This window comes from Stegodyphus dumicola, chromosome 8 (assembly GCF_044657685.1).
Source record: "Stegodyphus dumicola isolate Sdum_Otavi_A_Nest chromosome 8, ASM4465768v1".
Taxonomy (NCBI): Eukaryota; Metazoa; Arthropoda; class Arachnida; order Araneae; family Eresidae; genus Stegodyphus; species Stegodyphus dumicola.
In genome coordinates, this window is record NC_140775.1 from 141472760 (window position 1) to 141491482 (window position 18723).

Below are 18723 nucleotides of genomic sequence, written 5' to 3' on the forward strand. Positions count from 1 at the left end.
AAATACAAATACAACTGTATCAAAAACAAATTTATTGCTCTTTCATAAGATGCATTAAAAGACTGGAAGCCCTGTAATATTACACGTAATATCAATATTACAGAAAAACTAAAATTTCAGTTTTGTGTATATAATAAAAACTTCACTTTGTGCTTATATCATCAGGCTTACATAAAACTCTATATTTTAAAGTTTCCATTTGACTATTTTTAATTCACAGTTTCAACTCTTTGTTTACAGAAACCTAATTAGTGCCAATACTAAGCAGGAAACCAAATTCTCTATAATATGCAAGCAAAATCAATGTTACTATTTTATGACATAAAAAAATATTTTGCATTTTTACATTAGAATTTACATGGTTATAAATATAAGAATAACCTCATTTGCTCATTTATATTGATATTACAAGTATTCTAGAGGAGTAGTGAACCCTCCTAAACTATATTTTAAATAAATTCATTTTTCATTGTTATTGCAAACAAATAACACAATTTACATTTTTTCATAAAATCAATACTTCTAGGAAGTATTTAATAAGTATAAATTTAAAGAATAAGCGTTTGGAACTTCTTGCAATTAAATTTCATTTTTAAAATATGTTATATTTTTATCCTCGTAATTTTAAATTCATTACTATTGCATATCAATTATTAAAATTAGTAAATGCATCTGCTAAACCGTACTAAGTTTTTACTTTCAACTTAATAAATATTCTGCAGATGAATATTAATTTTTAAACAACTTATGTATATATTTTCTTACAATTTCTGATTAATTGTCTGGTTTTTATGAATGGGATGCTTATGTGTATTAACCTTTAAATAAGATGAAAAATGCAATAAATCTGCAAAAGCTGTAATAAACAACATGAATTTTACTAAAGCTAAGCACAAATGCTTTGCTTCGCCCCCAATAGGATAACTTTTAATCCTTAAGTAAAATTGAGAAAAAATTACAAATAATATTTTACAAAAATAAACAGAAAAAACCATTAAAAAATTTCTATTTCATGTACTTTATTTGAAGCACTTCTTCCTCACTAGTAAATAATGTTTCTGGTGTCATTAAAATTGCAAAGATATTAATTATCACAATAAACAAATTGACTGCTAACAGAATCAAAATGTATAAATTTTCCAGACTGAAATATTCTAGAACATATAATTTGAAACTTAAGCATGATAAAAACTTTACCATAAATTACATTTCTGTATATCATTTAGAAAGAAAGAAACTTAATCAGGAAAGCTGAAGATGCCTAAAATTAAACTGTATAATTTAACATTTTATCTTTGGCAAGCTCTTTGTTCCCTCTAGAGAATCTAAAATTTAATTTAATTAATTTTATTAAATATGTGCAAAATTAGTTTTTAACACTTATTATACAAAATATCAAGAAGTGTGTTTTACAATTTATATTTGGATATCATTTTATACACAACTTACTAGCCACAACGTAGCCCTGCCCCTCTTCCCCATATTATTAGAATTTAAACCTAACAGAAATCTGCATTCTTAACAGAGCACCTGTTTAAAAATATTATTAAGCAGAAATTATTTTAAAAACTATAAAAGTGCTGAATATGCAGCTTTAAGCCTGATGATACAACCAAAAGCCTTCATACTAATTAACAACAGAAATGTTCTCAAGCAATGATTAAAAATATGTACATGCATAACATATTTTAAATTCAAAAATAAAATACGGCTAAATTGAAAAATATTACAGAAAAAACACAACATGAGTAGTTTTTCTTTTCTTTTTTTTTTTTTTTAACTGCTAAAATCTTTGACCATTTCAAATCCTTTATAGGTATCACAAACTGTATTGCTCATCTAAAATACAAGGTATAACAACTTTAAAGTGTCTGTTAGGATACATATTTAAGTACATAATAACATTTCAGAACTTTGAAAATAATGTGATTATTCTATAGATATCTATATACTGTAACCTTAAAAATTGCACTTTTGGAAAATACTGATTTATAAATAATACTAGTGCAGTATTGAAATTCGTTTCTGCTGCCTTAGCCAGAAGGAAAGACATGTTTGTAGAATGAGAACCTTCCATGCAATATAGAAAATGTTTATAACAATTAGTAAATGAAATATGTGGAAATAAAATGACAGCATAAAACTGCTTTGAATTAACTTCACTACACATAAATTTAGCTAAATAATAACAGTGCTTAGAACAATGTGCTGGTTAAATACATGCTATATTATATGCTGATAAGCAGAATACTAATGGGTTTATTCACAAGTTTGATACAAAAGTTAACTTTTAAACTCTACAAGTCAATGTATATTTTTTAATTCTTTAGGATGATAATGAATTATTTTACATTAAATAATATAGGCATTCTATATTGCTAAGATGTGCTATTTGTAAAGGCTATAAAATGCTGAAATGTGCTGACTGAAGATGTTGAGAATTTCTCGCAAATACATCCATTCATCTACTTCAATGCGTATCATCCATAGCACCTAAAACTTCCCTTTTTGACCACCTTTGAGCAATATTTTTTTGCATAGATAACATGGCAGTTAGGCAATACGTAGCCATATCTTATGGTTGAAAAGCTTATATTAAGAGTATTCTTAGCTTTCTTTAGGTATTAGTATACATAATTTCACTATTTATATGACAATCAAAAAATTAGGGGGGGAAAAAGAAACAAAATAGACAAATTAAATATATACACCACTTATAAAAATACACAACTTGCTCATTACAAATTGTAAGAAAATTAAGATACCTTTAGATCTAAAAAGAAAATGCATGCCAATATTAGGTTAATAGTCTGGGGAATCTTTATATCAGCACGAAGTTGAAAACATCAGATTAGAAAGCTGATCAACAGTTGATATATTATGCCCAAAAGAATGAAATACTTGCCAGGCATACCTCTTTTCAATCACAAAATTACATAAAAAGAATTTATACATACATACAATATACACAATATAAAAAAAGTAGTCAAACTGCATTACTGCAAAAATGAAATAGTAAGTGACTGACTGAGTAAACAAACTGGTCTTATGCAAGTAACATAAAATTCGTAACTTTAATAAAATAAAATTTCATTTAATGAGTCTAGCAGTAGTGCTCAGGTTCTCTGATTGTCTATTTGTATAGGAGTAATTAGAAGTGAATCACAATATCTGTGATAAATACTGTTATAAAACAGATTCAAAGTGTTGCTTATTAAAAATTTTCTAGATTTTATTTACATACATATTGCAACAACAGTAAAAAAGTCAATTATCTTTACATAGTTAAAAGTATTATCTGACACAGTCATTTCCTTTGAAGCTGTGAAGGTCAAGATAAACTGGATTTCTTCATTGAGAATTTTTACATTCACAATATAATTGATGAATGTGTGTCCAAAACTTAAGAAACTTTGCACAATTTTTTAGATTAAGGCAAATTCATTGGAACATGTATATGCAATTACTATGTTGCATCATCTTTAATCCAACTCGCTGGCACCCATTGAGGTTCTCGTTCAATGACACTGATCTCATGCAAAAGTTCACTATATGTCTTCTCCAAATCAACATTAATAAGCACCAAATCAAAGTAATGGCCATAAAATTCTTCCATTTCCCGAGCTTTTTCAATTATGTCTTTTAATTCTTCATCTTTTACAGTACTGTCCATTTTCAAGCAGTTCTGACGAAGCTTTTCCAGAGATGGAGGAGCAATAAATACAACATATGGCATAAGATCAGATTTTTTCAAGATCTTCAGAGACTAAAAAAAAAGTCTATCATTAATGAAAAACCACAAAAGTGACATTTAAAAACATAGAATGCAAATACTCAAGTGTTTTTTTTTTAAATTTATTGAATTTAAATAGTGAAAATTTTTGTTTTCTGTTTACAAACACTTTCTAAAGCATGCTGAAATAAACAATGACCGAAAGAAAAATGCTGAAGTAAAGTCTAGCGAATTTGTTTCTGTGAAATAAATACCTTAATATTTTAATTTTTTTTATCATTATGCATAGCTGCTTCACAAATTTGCAATCAAAATAAGAGCAAACTAATATTGAAAACAAGGAAAGGAAAAACATTTCTGTATACTTAACACATAGCTCTTGATTAATACAATCTTTCTTTTCATAAATTCATAAAATATAATCAACAAAATTAAATTCATGATGTATTACAGCTAAAAATTATTCAGTAATTACTGATTGTATACTGGTTTAAATATGCACTTTGAAAATATGACATATAAGACTAGTCGCAATAAGTTGTTATAGATCACTTTAATTTTCAAGAAATGTTTTTACAGAACTTTATAAATAATTTGATAAAAATTCGTAAGATGAAATCAGCAGCTCCAATAAAACATCCATGTATATCTTTATTTCTACCCAAAATCGTAAATGAAATATATATGCAAAACATAATTCAAATAGTTATTTATTTTCATAAAGCATAAATGTGAATGCATCACTTCTCCCTGAAATTTAGATGCTGATGATGAGAATGGAGAAAACTTTGATGAAAAAATACATGAATATGAGAGATTCTATATTCTTCACCAATTTAGAAAACTGTTATTATATTATTCTTAAAGGTGATAAATATTAACACCTATTTTACATGCACACTTCTCGGTCAATTTTATATTTACCTTTTAAATTTCTAGGATTTCATATATTCTATACATTTCCAATGGAAAAATATTAGCCAATCAGAATGGCTCAATATGATAAAAAAATTGGGAAAAAGATTACACTTATATTCCCTTAGCATTCCTTCAAATGTACAAACACATGCATACATACACAAAAGTTCACAAAAATAAATTAATGAACACTTTATCTATCGACCAAAAAAATTTAGGGAGTTCTTTCAAGTTCTACTTTAATAATTCAAACTTTCTAATACTTGTTTTTAAAGTTCTGCATATCACTTAAAACATCTACTGTAAACAGTATATTAGTTCCAGAATTTTTATTATTAACTTTGCAATATGAAAATAAAAACTAGCAGTTTAATCAAAATGATAAATTTAATATACCTGTGGATGCAGGTTTAAAACACATGTTTTGCCAGAGTCTATGACACTTCTAATGGCATCTAAGCTTGTTCCATAATAGCTTTTTTGATATTCTCCATGTTCAACAAAACGACCAGCTAAAATGTCAGCTTCAAACTGAGTCCTGCTGATGAAGAAATAATCCACCCCATTCACTTCTGAATCCTTCTTTGGTCGACTAGTATCTGAAATTTAATTAAATATTTGTGCTCAGCATTTTAATGGGTTTCCGCTAATTTTAATAGAAAATAAAACTTAACTTCAAAAGAAAATAGAAATAAAACGATAAAAATAGCTTTTATGAATAAATTTCTATAACACACATTTTAAGTATATAAACACATTAAAATCATTGTTTATGATAATCATAAGAAACTTCTAAATACATACAACAAACAGTCTGATACACAAACTGCTAAATCTGATAATGCTACTGCTAAATCTGATAATGGGAAATAAAAAAACGAGAAAATAAAAAATTGTATTTCAGAAAATTTTCAAATCATTTATAAATGTTCTTCATGTGCTTACTATATTAATGTAAATGGATTAAATTTGGAAATACACAATTCAAGTAGAAATGGAATAACTGAAATAGACTTATTTTTAGTGAGATTAATTAATCTTGAAACTCCAAAGATCTTTACATAGATTCTCGCTGATTATTATCTTCAACATTCATATTTTAATAATTAATAATGCAGATCTATAAATAATTCTTAAAAAAATTCCGAATTTTTTTTTTTTTTTTTTTTCAATAAACTAACTTTAAATCTGATTTTCCTCTAGAAAGTAAATCATAAGATATAAGTAGGATACATGGAAGCATAATAAAAATCAAAGGAAGTTAATTTAAAGGGAAAAAAAAAAATTACTTACGAGGTACAGCAGCAGCAAATCTATTTGTGTCTTCCATGAGTCTCTGTCGTAATTCATGCCTTCCCACTTTTTGTGGCCCAATTAAAACAAGTGGCCTTTTCTGGTGTGCACGAGGGTAATATAAGCGAACTTCCTCGTAAGTTAGGACTTGTTCAGAATCTGTGTCTGAAGAAATAAAAATTTATTAAGATAGAGTACCATTTTGAAAAATTTAATGATTGACACAAATTTATGGTAAATCAAATTATATTTTTACCTACTTAACACAATTTATGTGTAATTCACAAATGCTGCCTGACAGGCTGTTATAATACACTAGTAGTTTTGGTTCATGACCATGTAATGAGTTTATTTGCAACACTGGTTTTTCTTATTTTACTCATAAGCAAAGGAATCAAGAGCCAATTTCACCTTTAATGGTCTTCCAAATAGTTATCTATCTTATTGTTAGTTAGGCTTTAAGAGTTTACTGTACCTAACTGATGAATCAAGATGCTTACTGCATACATATACACTTAATAACTTTGCCAAAGCAGAAACTTACAGCAGCAGATACAATCAAGTGGAAAAGAAAATTCTTTAAAATTTGATAAAGCATTATAATAAAATTACATAAAAATGGCTTATGGCATCAATACAAAGTTTGGTTTTATCAACAAAGCCTTTTTGATAACTGGGAAAATACATCATTTATGTAACATTAACTTCAATTAAAGATGAACTCAGTTGTGGAAAAATATTTCTTTTTGAAGGAAAAAATCCATTACCCTTTAAACTGAAAATTATTGTTAAAACTAATGCCAGATAAACACTGAGAATGAAAACTCTACCAAATATCCACTGCATTCATTTTCCATCATAGTACTGACAGAAAAGGTAAACCGAATGATACCAGAGCTCTTCAAACATAGTGAGTAGATCCTGAAGGCTTTGATAATCTTAAAAAACTACAAACAATGCTGTCCAATAACATAAAAACACATAACGTCTGTTCAAATTACATAATTATCCGCACTATTTTAACAACTCAAAACAACATATCTTTTATCATATTGTTGCAAATGTTAGCCATATACCCATATGTATTAAGATAGCTGAAATCTTCAATAAAATTTAAGCACTACAGTTTATTTCTCTGTTCACAGTAACCAACATCACTATAACTTTTCACTAGATGAAACTTCCTACTGACAAAACAAATAAAAATTTTGTTATAAAGAAAATTTATCTGCTAGACATTAGACAATTTTTCACTTATAATTTTGCAAGATCTAAACATATAATACAATTATGAAATTCCATTTCCATAAAGAGATGCATTTTAACAAAATTCATTACAGTACAAAGTCTAAAATCAAAACTCATTAGAACTTTTGCAACTCCAAATTTGGGGTTTTTCTGGATATCATCAGTTTAAATCTAGTGAAATGACATGAAGAAATTATTAAATTAAAAATATGAAATGGTGATATATGAAATAATAAAGCATTTATGACATTAAGAGAATCAGAATTTACCAAAAAATGAATATTTATTTGTTTGCTTTACTAATTCAATATTAGTTTTTTAAGTTGCTTTGTTTTTTGTGATAATACTTTCTCTTTAAAAGTACACATTACTTCTTGTTCAGTTACAAAGCTCCCCTGTTCAAGTCCTATTATTGCCATGTTGATAATTCCCACTAAATTGTCAGTTCTATCTTTTTATTCCCAATGTCCTCTCTGTCACTTTCTTCACTATCGATAGCAATATTTTCTGGATTTAGAACCACACTACAGATTTTGCCATCCATTAATTGATTGATAATTGGGGTCTGGTTATCATAATGGAAAATCTTCCATTATATCATCTTCATTTATTACTACCTCTCAACATTTCTTTACAAATCATTAATCAGAAAATTTTGCTTTTTGTCTGTGATATCTGAAAAGCTGCAAGTTTGTGTGTATCATCATAAAGCTTAGCTAGCATACTAACTACTGTTAATGTATCATGAGATTGGTGACCAGAGACATATTTTTCTGTTACACTTGTCTTTCTTCTATCACACGCTGACAAAGTTAAGCCTGAAACAAATTACTATAGTTATTTATTTTATTAACACCTATTTCCCCACATATTTAAGTCCCGAAAATACATTCCCATATAAAGTTAAGGCTTATCCATGCACTAGACATTTTGCAGCCTGATGCAGTCTTTGCACATTCAAAATTCTGCTGAAAAGCCTCTAATTAAATTTGAAAATTTTTTTCGCCCCTATGTTTTGAATCTCAGTGTCTTCTTTTGTCATCCTTCAATTTTGTTGCACAGTGCTTTTCTAAATTCTAAAAACTCTGCTGCCAGAAGCGGCCGCACCTGTTCTGGCACCAGTCCTGGGCTAACGAACCAGTTACTCTCAGTTCAAACAACATTAAAATCTAATCTTTTTGGTCTATGAGTATCATTTTGATAAATCTTTTTTTTTTCTTCCTCTCTCTCCCAAATATGGAAAGAAATTTTGGTCAAATTTGTCCTGGTCAATACATTCAAGACTTCATAATAAAGTTAGCTGCTACCCATTGCTAAATATAATCATGATCCCTAAGCATAATGCCAACATATGGTTACCATGCTCTTTAGTATTCAGTTACTAATGTTTAAAAAAAAATGCTTAGACATTGCTAGGAGAGTCATTTCTCCAGCTACAGTGTATTGATAGTCATGGGATGATGAAAACAAAAAATACGATTCCCCTGCTTGGCTTCAGAGATCCAAATTATTCAGCAGGTGTAAAATTAAGGATGTTTTGGTTTTAGATGCATGCCAAGTAAAAAGGGGCTATGGAGTCAAATTATTGATCCGGCAGATTTTATGCTAATAAATGATCAAATATGGTGTATTTTATTTGGTACCAAAGTGAAATTAAAAATTGGGATGAAAAAATATCAAATGCGCAAACATAAAGTATTCTAAAATTAAGTTACTGGTGATCTGGAGGTTTGGATTTTACATCATTCCAGTTATTGGATGCCTGGATTTCAGACTTTGTACTGTATTATACACATATTAAATTTTAACCATTAAAAACACTGTGCATTCTAACAATTATAAAAAAATTAATAATTAAGTTTTAGAACTACCATGAAAAACTAATCAATATATTTTTAAATAAACTATTCTTCTTACCATCATTGTAATTTAAATTATATAATTTCTTCTTTTTTCTTCGATGATGTCTTCTAGCACATAAAAATTTTCCTGAGCAAGAAAAATATGACGTAGTCATGTTATTTATATTAAGAATGTAATTAAAGATAAGCCATAAATAAGATTAAGACAGATATTAACACATTACAATGACAGCACACCTTTTTTTGACTTTCTTTCCCTTGTATCACCAACTACAGCTCGTTTCATTATTTCCCGTCTATAAAATAAAAAGTTTCTTTAATAAAATTTCTCATTTTATACAAAACACATTTTTTAAATAGAGCAGTAATAATAAAATATTTTTTGGTTAAATGAGCATATCAACTTATCAAAAAAATGTTTTAAGTTTTTGAGGTTTGAGAGGCGTATATTGTAGACAGCCCACTTAATATTTGACAGAAATTAATTCTCTCAAGGGGCCAATAACCTATAAAATATTGATAAGTGTGGGTCTTACAATATTTAATTTAAAATATTAACTGACAATGAAATCATATTACACATACAAAGGAAAAAAAATTGTCAAAGCATTAATTTTTAACACTGTTCAGAAAACAGAACTTTTATTCTTCTTCCCCATCAGATGTCAGAATTAATTGCATAATGCCTATGTGCTTAAAACTCAACAATTTTTTAAAAATAAAATAAGTAATAAATTCTATTTAAGAAATAACATGACAAAAAATTAATTTCTTGTTTCCAAATAAAAACAACACATTATTACACAAATAAATTAATCACCCTTAATTCATTAAATAAGAACAATAAAACTAACCAGTCAACAAGTATAGTATTGATTAACTATGCAAAAAATTGTTAACATATAAATTATTTATGCTTAACAATATGAACGATTCGAAATGCTCTAGTAGAAACTGCATTTATCCAAATATGCAGATCCACATGCATATTCGGAAAAATATACACAATGCAGACCTGTTTTTCAAGCACATTTTTGGAAGCTCAGGAATTTTTATATCAAATTGTACAAAACGTTGATTCATTCATCTGGAAGATGTTCACACCTAGTATACACATCCTTTAAATACATACTCATAATAAATATGCAAAACTCAATATATATGCTAAAATATGCACATTATCTATGTTCATATAGTGAGTCCATAACCTTAATTTTAGCACTCATATTGAACTTTTAAACATGCAATATGAGTAGTAATTTATGCAATTTCCATATGAATCTTTAAAACATAAAATGTTTCATTTACTGTAAAATATACGTCTTACAAACAGAAAGAGAAAATAATAGTTAAGAAACATGCATGCTTTCAAACATGCAATATGAGAAGTAATATGAGTAGTAATTTATGCAATTTCCATACGAATCTTTAAAACAAAATGTTTCATTTACTGTAAAATATACAATGTCTTACAAACAGGAAGAGAAAAGAATAGTTAAGAATGTACATGAAACAATGAATAGTACATGAAACAATGTTTATAATATGTACTTAAACAAAAATTAAACTGAAAAGTAATGTATGAAAAAATACATTTCAGACATTCTTCTACAGAAAGAAAGACTAATCAGACAAAAAGAGATCTAAAATACTTACTGTTGTTGGAAGCTCTTACTAGGAATGAGGCCAGCGAGTAACTGATCTTCTTCACCTTCTCTGTATGCCTGCCACCAATTAGGATCTTCTTGACTTATAACATGCAGAACATCTCCCTTTTGAAAGGACATACCCAGTTCTCGACAAGGAATGTATAAGTCATCATCAGGTTCATAATCAAAATGAGCTTTCAGATGGATCTACATAAATATTATGAAAAATTTTAAACATTTAAGTAACTTTGGTTCTCTTAAATATTGCACCATCAGTAATATTTTCAAACATGCAAAGCAATTCATATAATCCCATAGCTGCCAACTTTGAAATATGAAAAACCGGAAGGTTCTTCAATGAAACTGAATTTCTGGGAAATTTTTAAGCATGGCTGAGACACTTTCAAAAGGACTTAAAATGGATTTAAATTAATTTTATAATGTATTCAGGTTACTGAACTATTTACAATTTGATTCCGATGCAAAATATCATAATACTTAATAGATAATCTAAATTTCATATTCTCTGGACAATTTCATCTTATAATTTTCTTACTTTTACACTAAAAAAATCCTGAATAAAGAAGAAAAGCTTTTCTTAACCAAAGAACTTTTTATTATGATGAAAAATAAAATTACTAATTAATGTACAAATTACTGTAAAACAAAGCATAAATGGAAAATCATTTGAGACTTATTTTATTAGTTGTTATGAAATGATGGCTATTATGAAGTGATCATTATAAAAAGCACATACTGCATAGACAACACATATTTTAAACAGGAACTTAAAAATGAATTGAATTAGATATGGATATTTTAAAAACCTAATGGATAATGATTAAAATAGGAAAAATTATATGCAGATAGCCGACAAAAACTCGAAAGCTTACAAACCTGAAACATTTTTGTTGTATATTTTGTAAAACATGTTCTTGGTATTGAGATGATAAAAGCTAAACACACACACATTGATAAGATATATATATATATATATTCTTATCAATACAAAGAAATTTATCATTAAATAATATAGTTCGTATATAGAGTAGAATTCAAGTAATTTGTACATCTCAGAACAAAAGATTGTGCAGAATGGCAAAATTTTTATATTACAGGTTATGTTATTCTTATACTTCAAGAATTATTTCATTAGGAGTTGTTGAATACAAAACTTAACTATTTAATTAAAGCTATTTTAATTACATTTGTGTACAAAGAAGTATTAGCAGATGAGAAAATATTATTTGGAGAAAAAGTGATAAATGAGAAGGAATTTTTTTGAGAAAGTGATAATTTTGAAAAACATATCAAAATATTTTGTAAAGAAATAGTATATCTGGCAGCAAAATAAAAAACTCAGCAATACATTTTTCTCTAAATCAAATCCTTACATAAACTTAATTATGTACTATTTATGATTAAAAAATAAATACAAAGGTTAACTGATTAAACATTGGTTGAATCTTCATAAAAAGTTCTACAAATGTGTACAGAAGATTACAGTAGTCCAGATTAAATTTAATTTAATAAGAAAAATTATGCTGATCTTCACTACTGATAAGGATGAGAGAATGGTATTGGCCAAACTTAAGTTTCATCAATTCAATAAATTTTATTTATTGTTGGGAAACATTTTCCTTAGTAAAAATTAAAGTTGGTACTATTATATTATATATATTTCTATTTCATAATATGCACAGATCTACTGTATAAACTGATTTTGAAAATCGCACAATTTTACTAAAGTAATACTTTATTCAAACATAGCTTCCTATTCAAAGCTGCAGTTCAACCTACCAGTAAAATGTTGGTTTAGTGATGCCAAAAAAAATAAACAACTAACAGTAAAACTACCAACAGCAAAACATACATGACTTAAATTATTAATACATGACTTAAATACATAAATGACTTAAATTATCACAACTGTATAATTTAAAAAGTTACACATTGATAAAAGACAGATAACATTTAGCTCACATTTAAATACATACTAAAAATACTTAAATATATACTGTATACTGGGTGTTCATGTAAAGATAAACTGAAAGTGGTAAGAGTAGACACTGAGAGGCACAATAATTGTCATGGAACATAATTATGACAAATTATATCTGCTTCATGTAAAATCACTAAATTACTTATGAAGTCTGATATCAAGTTGGAAATATAATACCATAATCATTAAAACCCAGACTTTTCTTCAAATTTATTTTCTTTGAAATCTCGAGCAACATTTCCTCTTTATTAAAACTGGCATTATCAATTCTTTGAACATCTAACAATTGCACATTCCCCAGGTTTTTGTTGCCTTGCAAACCAGTATGATAGAAGAAACTTTTACAGACACTCCACCCCCTATAATTGCATATATAGAATATTTATTTTGTCAATATTATTTTTATCTAGTGCAGAAATTATTTTTCTTAAAAGCAATTTTTTTTCTAACTGCCTTTGAAATTTATGATGTTCCTTTAGATTGAATACCAGACTTATCATTCGACAGCAAGCATTCCACTCTTATATTGTCACTGGTGTGAACAACCCAGTTAAAAACTATGACAATCATTTGTTTATCTAAATCATACAACCATTCATAAAAAAGTTTGCTCCACAATGGATATATTATTTTTGTGGATATCTAATAACATTTTAAGACCTTTGAAGCATCTCAGGCTTCTGGACTTAACCACAAATGGAAATTTTCAGTACCAGACTCACTGGCACACAGAAGAATTACTGTATTCACCCCTAGCCTTTTTAGCATAAGGTTCTGAAATTTTTTAAGCATTCACATAGAAATTACCCCAAATTTTTAAATGGATTCATTCGTCCAGTGATTGTTTTCGTATTACTAACTGATTTGCTCATGGAATTTGGGTCCATCGGCTTTCATCGATAAAGCAATAATAGCGATGAGCTTCAAGAAAATGAAAGTATCTAATGTTCCTGATGGTTCTGAAGATCATGGGAAAACAGACTAAACAGTGACAAAATGATGCTAGCAACAATTAATTGCAAGCTGTAGCAGATGATACACAGTCCTTCTAGCAGCATTAAATTAGCAGTGGACAACATCAAAAGCCAATCAAATTCAAGACAAGACACAGAGAAACAGAAATGAAGATAACTTATTATATAGTGTAATGTTCATATTACTCTGCATTCTTATCAAAATGCAAGTTTCTTTTAAATAAATAATGTTGTGATAACTACCCATAGTTTATCTAAGAATACTTTTCACTTGTTATGACTAATAGGAAGGACACTTTCATGGAGGACTTTCTGAGAGAAACTAGTCCATATTCACATTATACATGGAGAAAACCATGAAAATCAACTACACAGACAGCCTATTCACCTGGGATCGAACCCAAGCAAAGTCGAATTACCAGTATTCAGCAGCTTTAACCATTGAGCCATTGATAAAACATCCATCCTAAGAAACAGCCTGATAATACATAAATATCAGCCTTGAATAAATGTTCAAGGAAATTTTAAGTTCTTTGAAAAAAGAAAAGAGAAATCGGATATCGTATTAAAACAAATTATCATCGTGAGGCATAAACATGAGATGTAAAAATAACAAAGCATAAATGGAAGATCATTTGAGACTTATTTTATTAGTTGTAATGAAATGATGGCTATTATGAAGTGATCATTATAAAAAGCACATACTGCATAGACAACACATATTTTAAACAGGAACTTAAAAATGAATTGAATTAGATATGGATATTTTAAAAACCTAATGGATAATGATTAAAATAGGAAAAATTATATGCAGATAGCCGACAAAAACTCGAAAGCTTACAAACCTGAAACATTTTTGTTGTATATTTTGTAAAACATGTTCTTGGTATTGAGATGATAAAAGCTAAACACACACACATTGATAAGATATATATATATATATATTCTTATCAATACAAAGAAATTTATCATTAAATAATATAGTTCGTATATAGAGTAGAATTCAAGTAATTTGTACATCTCAGAACAAAAGATTGTGCAGAATGGCAAAATTTTTATATTACAGGTTATGTTATTCTTATACTTCAAGAATTATTTCATTAGGAGTTGTTGAATACAAAACTTAACTATTTAATTAAAGCTATTTTAATTACATTTGTGTACAAAGAAGTATTAGCAGATGAGAAAATATTATTTGGAGAAAAAGTGATAAATGAGAAGGAATTTTTTTGAGAAAGTGATAATTTTGAAAAACATATCAAAATATTTTGTAAAGAAATAGTATATCTGGCAGCAAAATAAAAAACTCAGCAATACATTTTTCTCTAAATCAAATCCTTACATAAACTTAATTATGTACTATTTATGATTAAAAAATAAATACAAAGGTTAACTGATTAAACATTGGTTGAATCTTCATAAAAAGTTCTACAAATGTGTACAGAAGATTACAGTAGTCCAGATTAAATTTAATTTAATAAGAAAAATTATGCTGATCTTCACTACTGATAAGGATGAGAGAATGGTATTGGCCAAACTTAAGTTTCATCAATTCAATAAATTTTATTTATTGTTGGGAAACATTTTCCTTAGTAAAAATTAAAGTTGGTACTATTATATTATATATATTTCTATTTCATAATATGCACAGATCTACTGTATAAACTGATTTTGAAAATCGCACAATTTTACTAAAGTAATACTTTATTCAAACATAGCTTCCTATTCAAAGCTGCAGTTCAACCTACCAGTAAAATGTTGGTTTAGTGATGCCAAAAAAAATAAACAACTAACAGTAAAACTACCAACAGCAAAACATACATGACTTAAATTATTAATACATGACTTAAATACATAAATGACTTAAATTATCACAACTGTATAATTTAAAAAGTTACACATTGATAAAAGACAGATAACATTTAGCTCACATTTAAATACATACTAAAAATACTTAAATATATACTGTATACTGGGTGTTCATGTAAAGATAAACTGAAAGTGGTAAGAGTAGACACTGAGAGGCACAATAATTGTCATGGAACATAATTATGACAAATTATATCTGCTTCATGTAAAATCACTAAATTACTTATGAAGTCTGATATCAAGTTGGAAATATAATACCATAATCATTAAAACCCAGACTTTTCTTCAAATTTATTTTCTTTGAAATCTCGAGCAACATTTCCTCTTTATTAAAACTGGCATTATCAATTCTTTGAACATCTAACAATTGCACATTCCCCAGGTTTTTGTTGCCTTGCAAACCAGTATGATAGAAGAAACTTTTACAGACACTCCACCCCCTATAATTGCATATATAGAATATTTATTTTGTCAATATTATTTTTATCTAGTGCAGAAATTATTTTTCTTAAAAGCAATTTTTTTTCTAACTGCCTTTGAAATTTATGATGTTCCTTTAGATTGAATACCAGACTTATCATTCGACAGCAAGCATTCCACTCTTATATTGTCACTGGTGTGAACAACCCAGTTAAAAACTATGACAATCATTTGTTTATCTAAATCATACAACCATTCATAAAAAAGTTTGCTCCACAATGGATATATTATTTTTGTGGATATCTAATAACATTTTAAGACCTTTGAAGCATCTCAGGCTTCTGGACTTAACCACAAATGGAAATTTTCAGTACCAGACTCACTGGCACACAGAAGAATTACTGTATTCACCCCTAGCCTTTTTAGCATAAGGTTCTGAAATTTTTTAAGCATTCACATAGAAATTACCCCAAATTTTTAAATGGATTCATTCGTCCAGTGATTGTTTTCGTATTACTAACTGATTTGCTCATGGAATTTGGGTCCATCGGCTTTCATCGATAAAGCAATAATAGCGATGAGCTTCAAGAAAATGAAAGTATCTAATGTTCCTGATGGTTCTGAAGATCATGGGAAAACAGACTAAACAGTGACAAAATGATGCTAGCAACAATTAATTGCAAGCTGTAGCAGATGATACACAGTCCTTCTAGCAGCATTAAATTAGCAGTGGACAACATCAAAAGCCAATCAAATTCAAGACAAGACACAGAGAAACAGAAATGAAGATAACTTATTATATAGTGTAATGTTCATATTACTCTGCATTCTTATCAAAATGCAAGTTTCTTTTAAATAAATAATGTTGTGATAACTACCCATAGTTTATCTAAGAATACTTTTCACTTGTTATGACTAATAGGAAGGACACTTTCATGGAGGACTTTCTGAGAGAAACTAGTCCATATTCACATTATACATGGAGAAAACCATGAAAATCAACTACACAGACAGCCTATTCACCTGGGATCGAACCCAAGCAAAGTCGAATTACCAGTATTCAGCAGCTTTAACCATTGAGCCATTGATAAAACATCCATCCTAAGAAACAGCCTGATAATACATAAATATCAGCCTTGAATAAATGTTCAAGGAAATTTTAAGTTCTTTGAAAAAAGAAAAGAGAAATCGGATATCGTATTAAAACAAATTATCATCGTGAGGCATAAACATGAGATGTAAAAATAACAAAGCATAAATGGAAGATCATTTGAGACTTATTTTATTAGTTGTAATGAAATGATGGCTATTATGAAGTGATCATTATAAAAAGCACATACTGCATAGACAACACATATTTTAAATAGGAACTTAAAAATGAAATGAATTAGATATGGATATTTTAGAAACCTAATGGATAATGATTAAAATAGGAAAGATTATATGCAGATAGCCGATAAAAACTCGAAAGCTTACAAACATGAAATATTTTTGTTGTGTATTTTGTAAAACATGTTCTTGGTATTGAGATGATAAAAGCTAAACACACACACACACACACACATATATATATATATATATATATACAAAAAAATTTATCATTAAATAATACAGTTCGTATATACAGTAGAATTCTAGTAATTTGTACATCTCAGAACAAAAGATTGTGCAGAATGGCAAAATTTTTATATTACAGGTTATGTTATTCTTATACTTCAAGAATTATTTTATTAGGAGTTGTTGAATACAAAACTTAACTATTTAATTAAAGCTATTTTAATTACATTTGTGTACAAAGAAGTATTAGCAGATGGGAAAATATTATTTGGAGAAAAAGTGATAAATGAGAAGGAATTTTTTTGAGAAAGTGATAATTTTGAAAAACATATCAAAATATTTTGTTAAGAAATAGTATATCTGGCAGCAAAATAAAAAACTCAGCAATACATTTTTCTCTAAATCAAATCCTTACATTAAAGCGACCATTACATTATGTGTATATATGCTGTTGGATCACTAGCAACTTACAAAATGTGCTAGCATAAAAAAGTTTGATTTATTTAAAAAAAAAAAAAAAATGTTTTTTAACTTCTACATTTGTTATCATGTTTTAACACCACATAAATCTTTATTTGCTATTTTTATGAGTCTACGTCTATTCCCTGGTGATGTAAATAAGTTTACTGTCTTTGTACAGAATATAAACCAACCAATTAAATTGCACATTTCAGTTGAAAATCAACATCTGAAATGATATGGTCATAAAAATTCTTTATACATATAAGTTGTTATATAAAATCAGTATTAAATGATAATGGAATATACACTTTATCTTAAAAAAAATCTGATGTGGACACCATACGAGTTCCTTGTATGGCCTATTAAGTTATACACACTTTTACTGCACTTTGGATATATTTCTCATTCAATTAACTCACTTCTCACTTTGCGGCAAGGCAAACAAATGTAAAAGCTCAAAATATCTTCATTAAAATTTGTAAACTACAGAAACAATAAAAATTAAAAAAACAATAAAATTTAATTCATTAAAATTTGTAAACTACACAAACAAACTACTAAAACACCAAATACAATCAAAAACATTGAAAAAAAATTTTTACAACTAAAATTCCAGTTTCTATGCCAAAACAAGCAATTTAGCCAATGCCTAGAAAGGCAAAATTTTCGATGTAAAAAATTTTAAGTTAACTTTTGGTCCCACTGTGTAAAAAGACACTAAATTTGATGCACCAAA

General features: G+C 27.7%; 1 protein-coding gene across 2 annotated transcripts in view; it reads right to left on the bottom strand.

Annotated features, from left to right (window-relative positions):
• Nucleotides 1–9: 9 nt before the first annotated feature.
• The window catches only part of LOC118198575 (protein PALS1-like), a 311959-nt gene continuing 293245 nt past the window's right edge, over nucleotides 10–18723 (bottom strand). For both annotated transcript variants that reach the window (XM_085822507.1, XM_085822508.1), the window contains 6 exons: nucleotides 10711–10910; nucleotides 9292–9350; nucleotides 9110–9181; nucleotides 5945–6109; nucleotides 5048–5250; nucleotides 10–3766 (listed from right to left, as the gene is read on the bottom strand). In XM_085822507.1, coding sequence (XP_085678633.1) covers nucleotides 3467–3766; nucleotides 5048–5250; nucleotides 5945–6109; nucleotides 9110–9181; nucleotides 9292–9350; nucleotides 10711–10910 — 999 coding nt within the window. In that variant the 3' untranslated portion in view covers nucleotides 10–3466. The remainder of the gene's footprint in view (nucleotides 3767–5047; nucleotides 5251–5944; nucleotides 6110–9109; nucleotides 9182–9291; nucleotides 9351–10710; nucleotides 10911–18723) is intronic.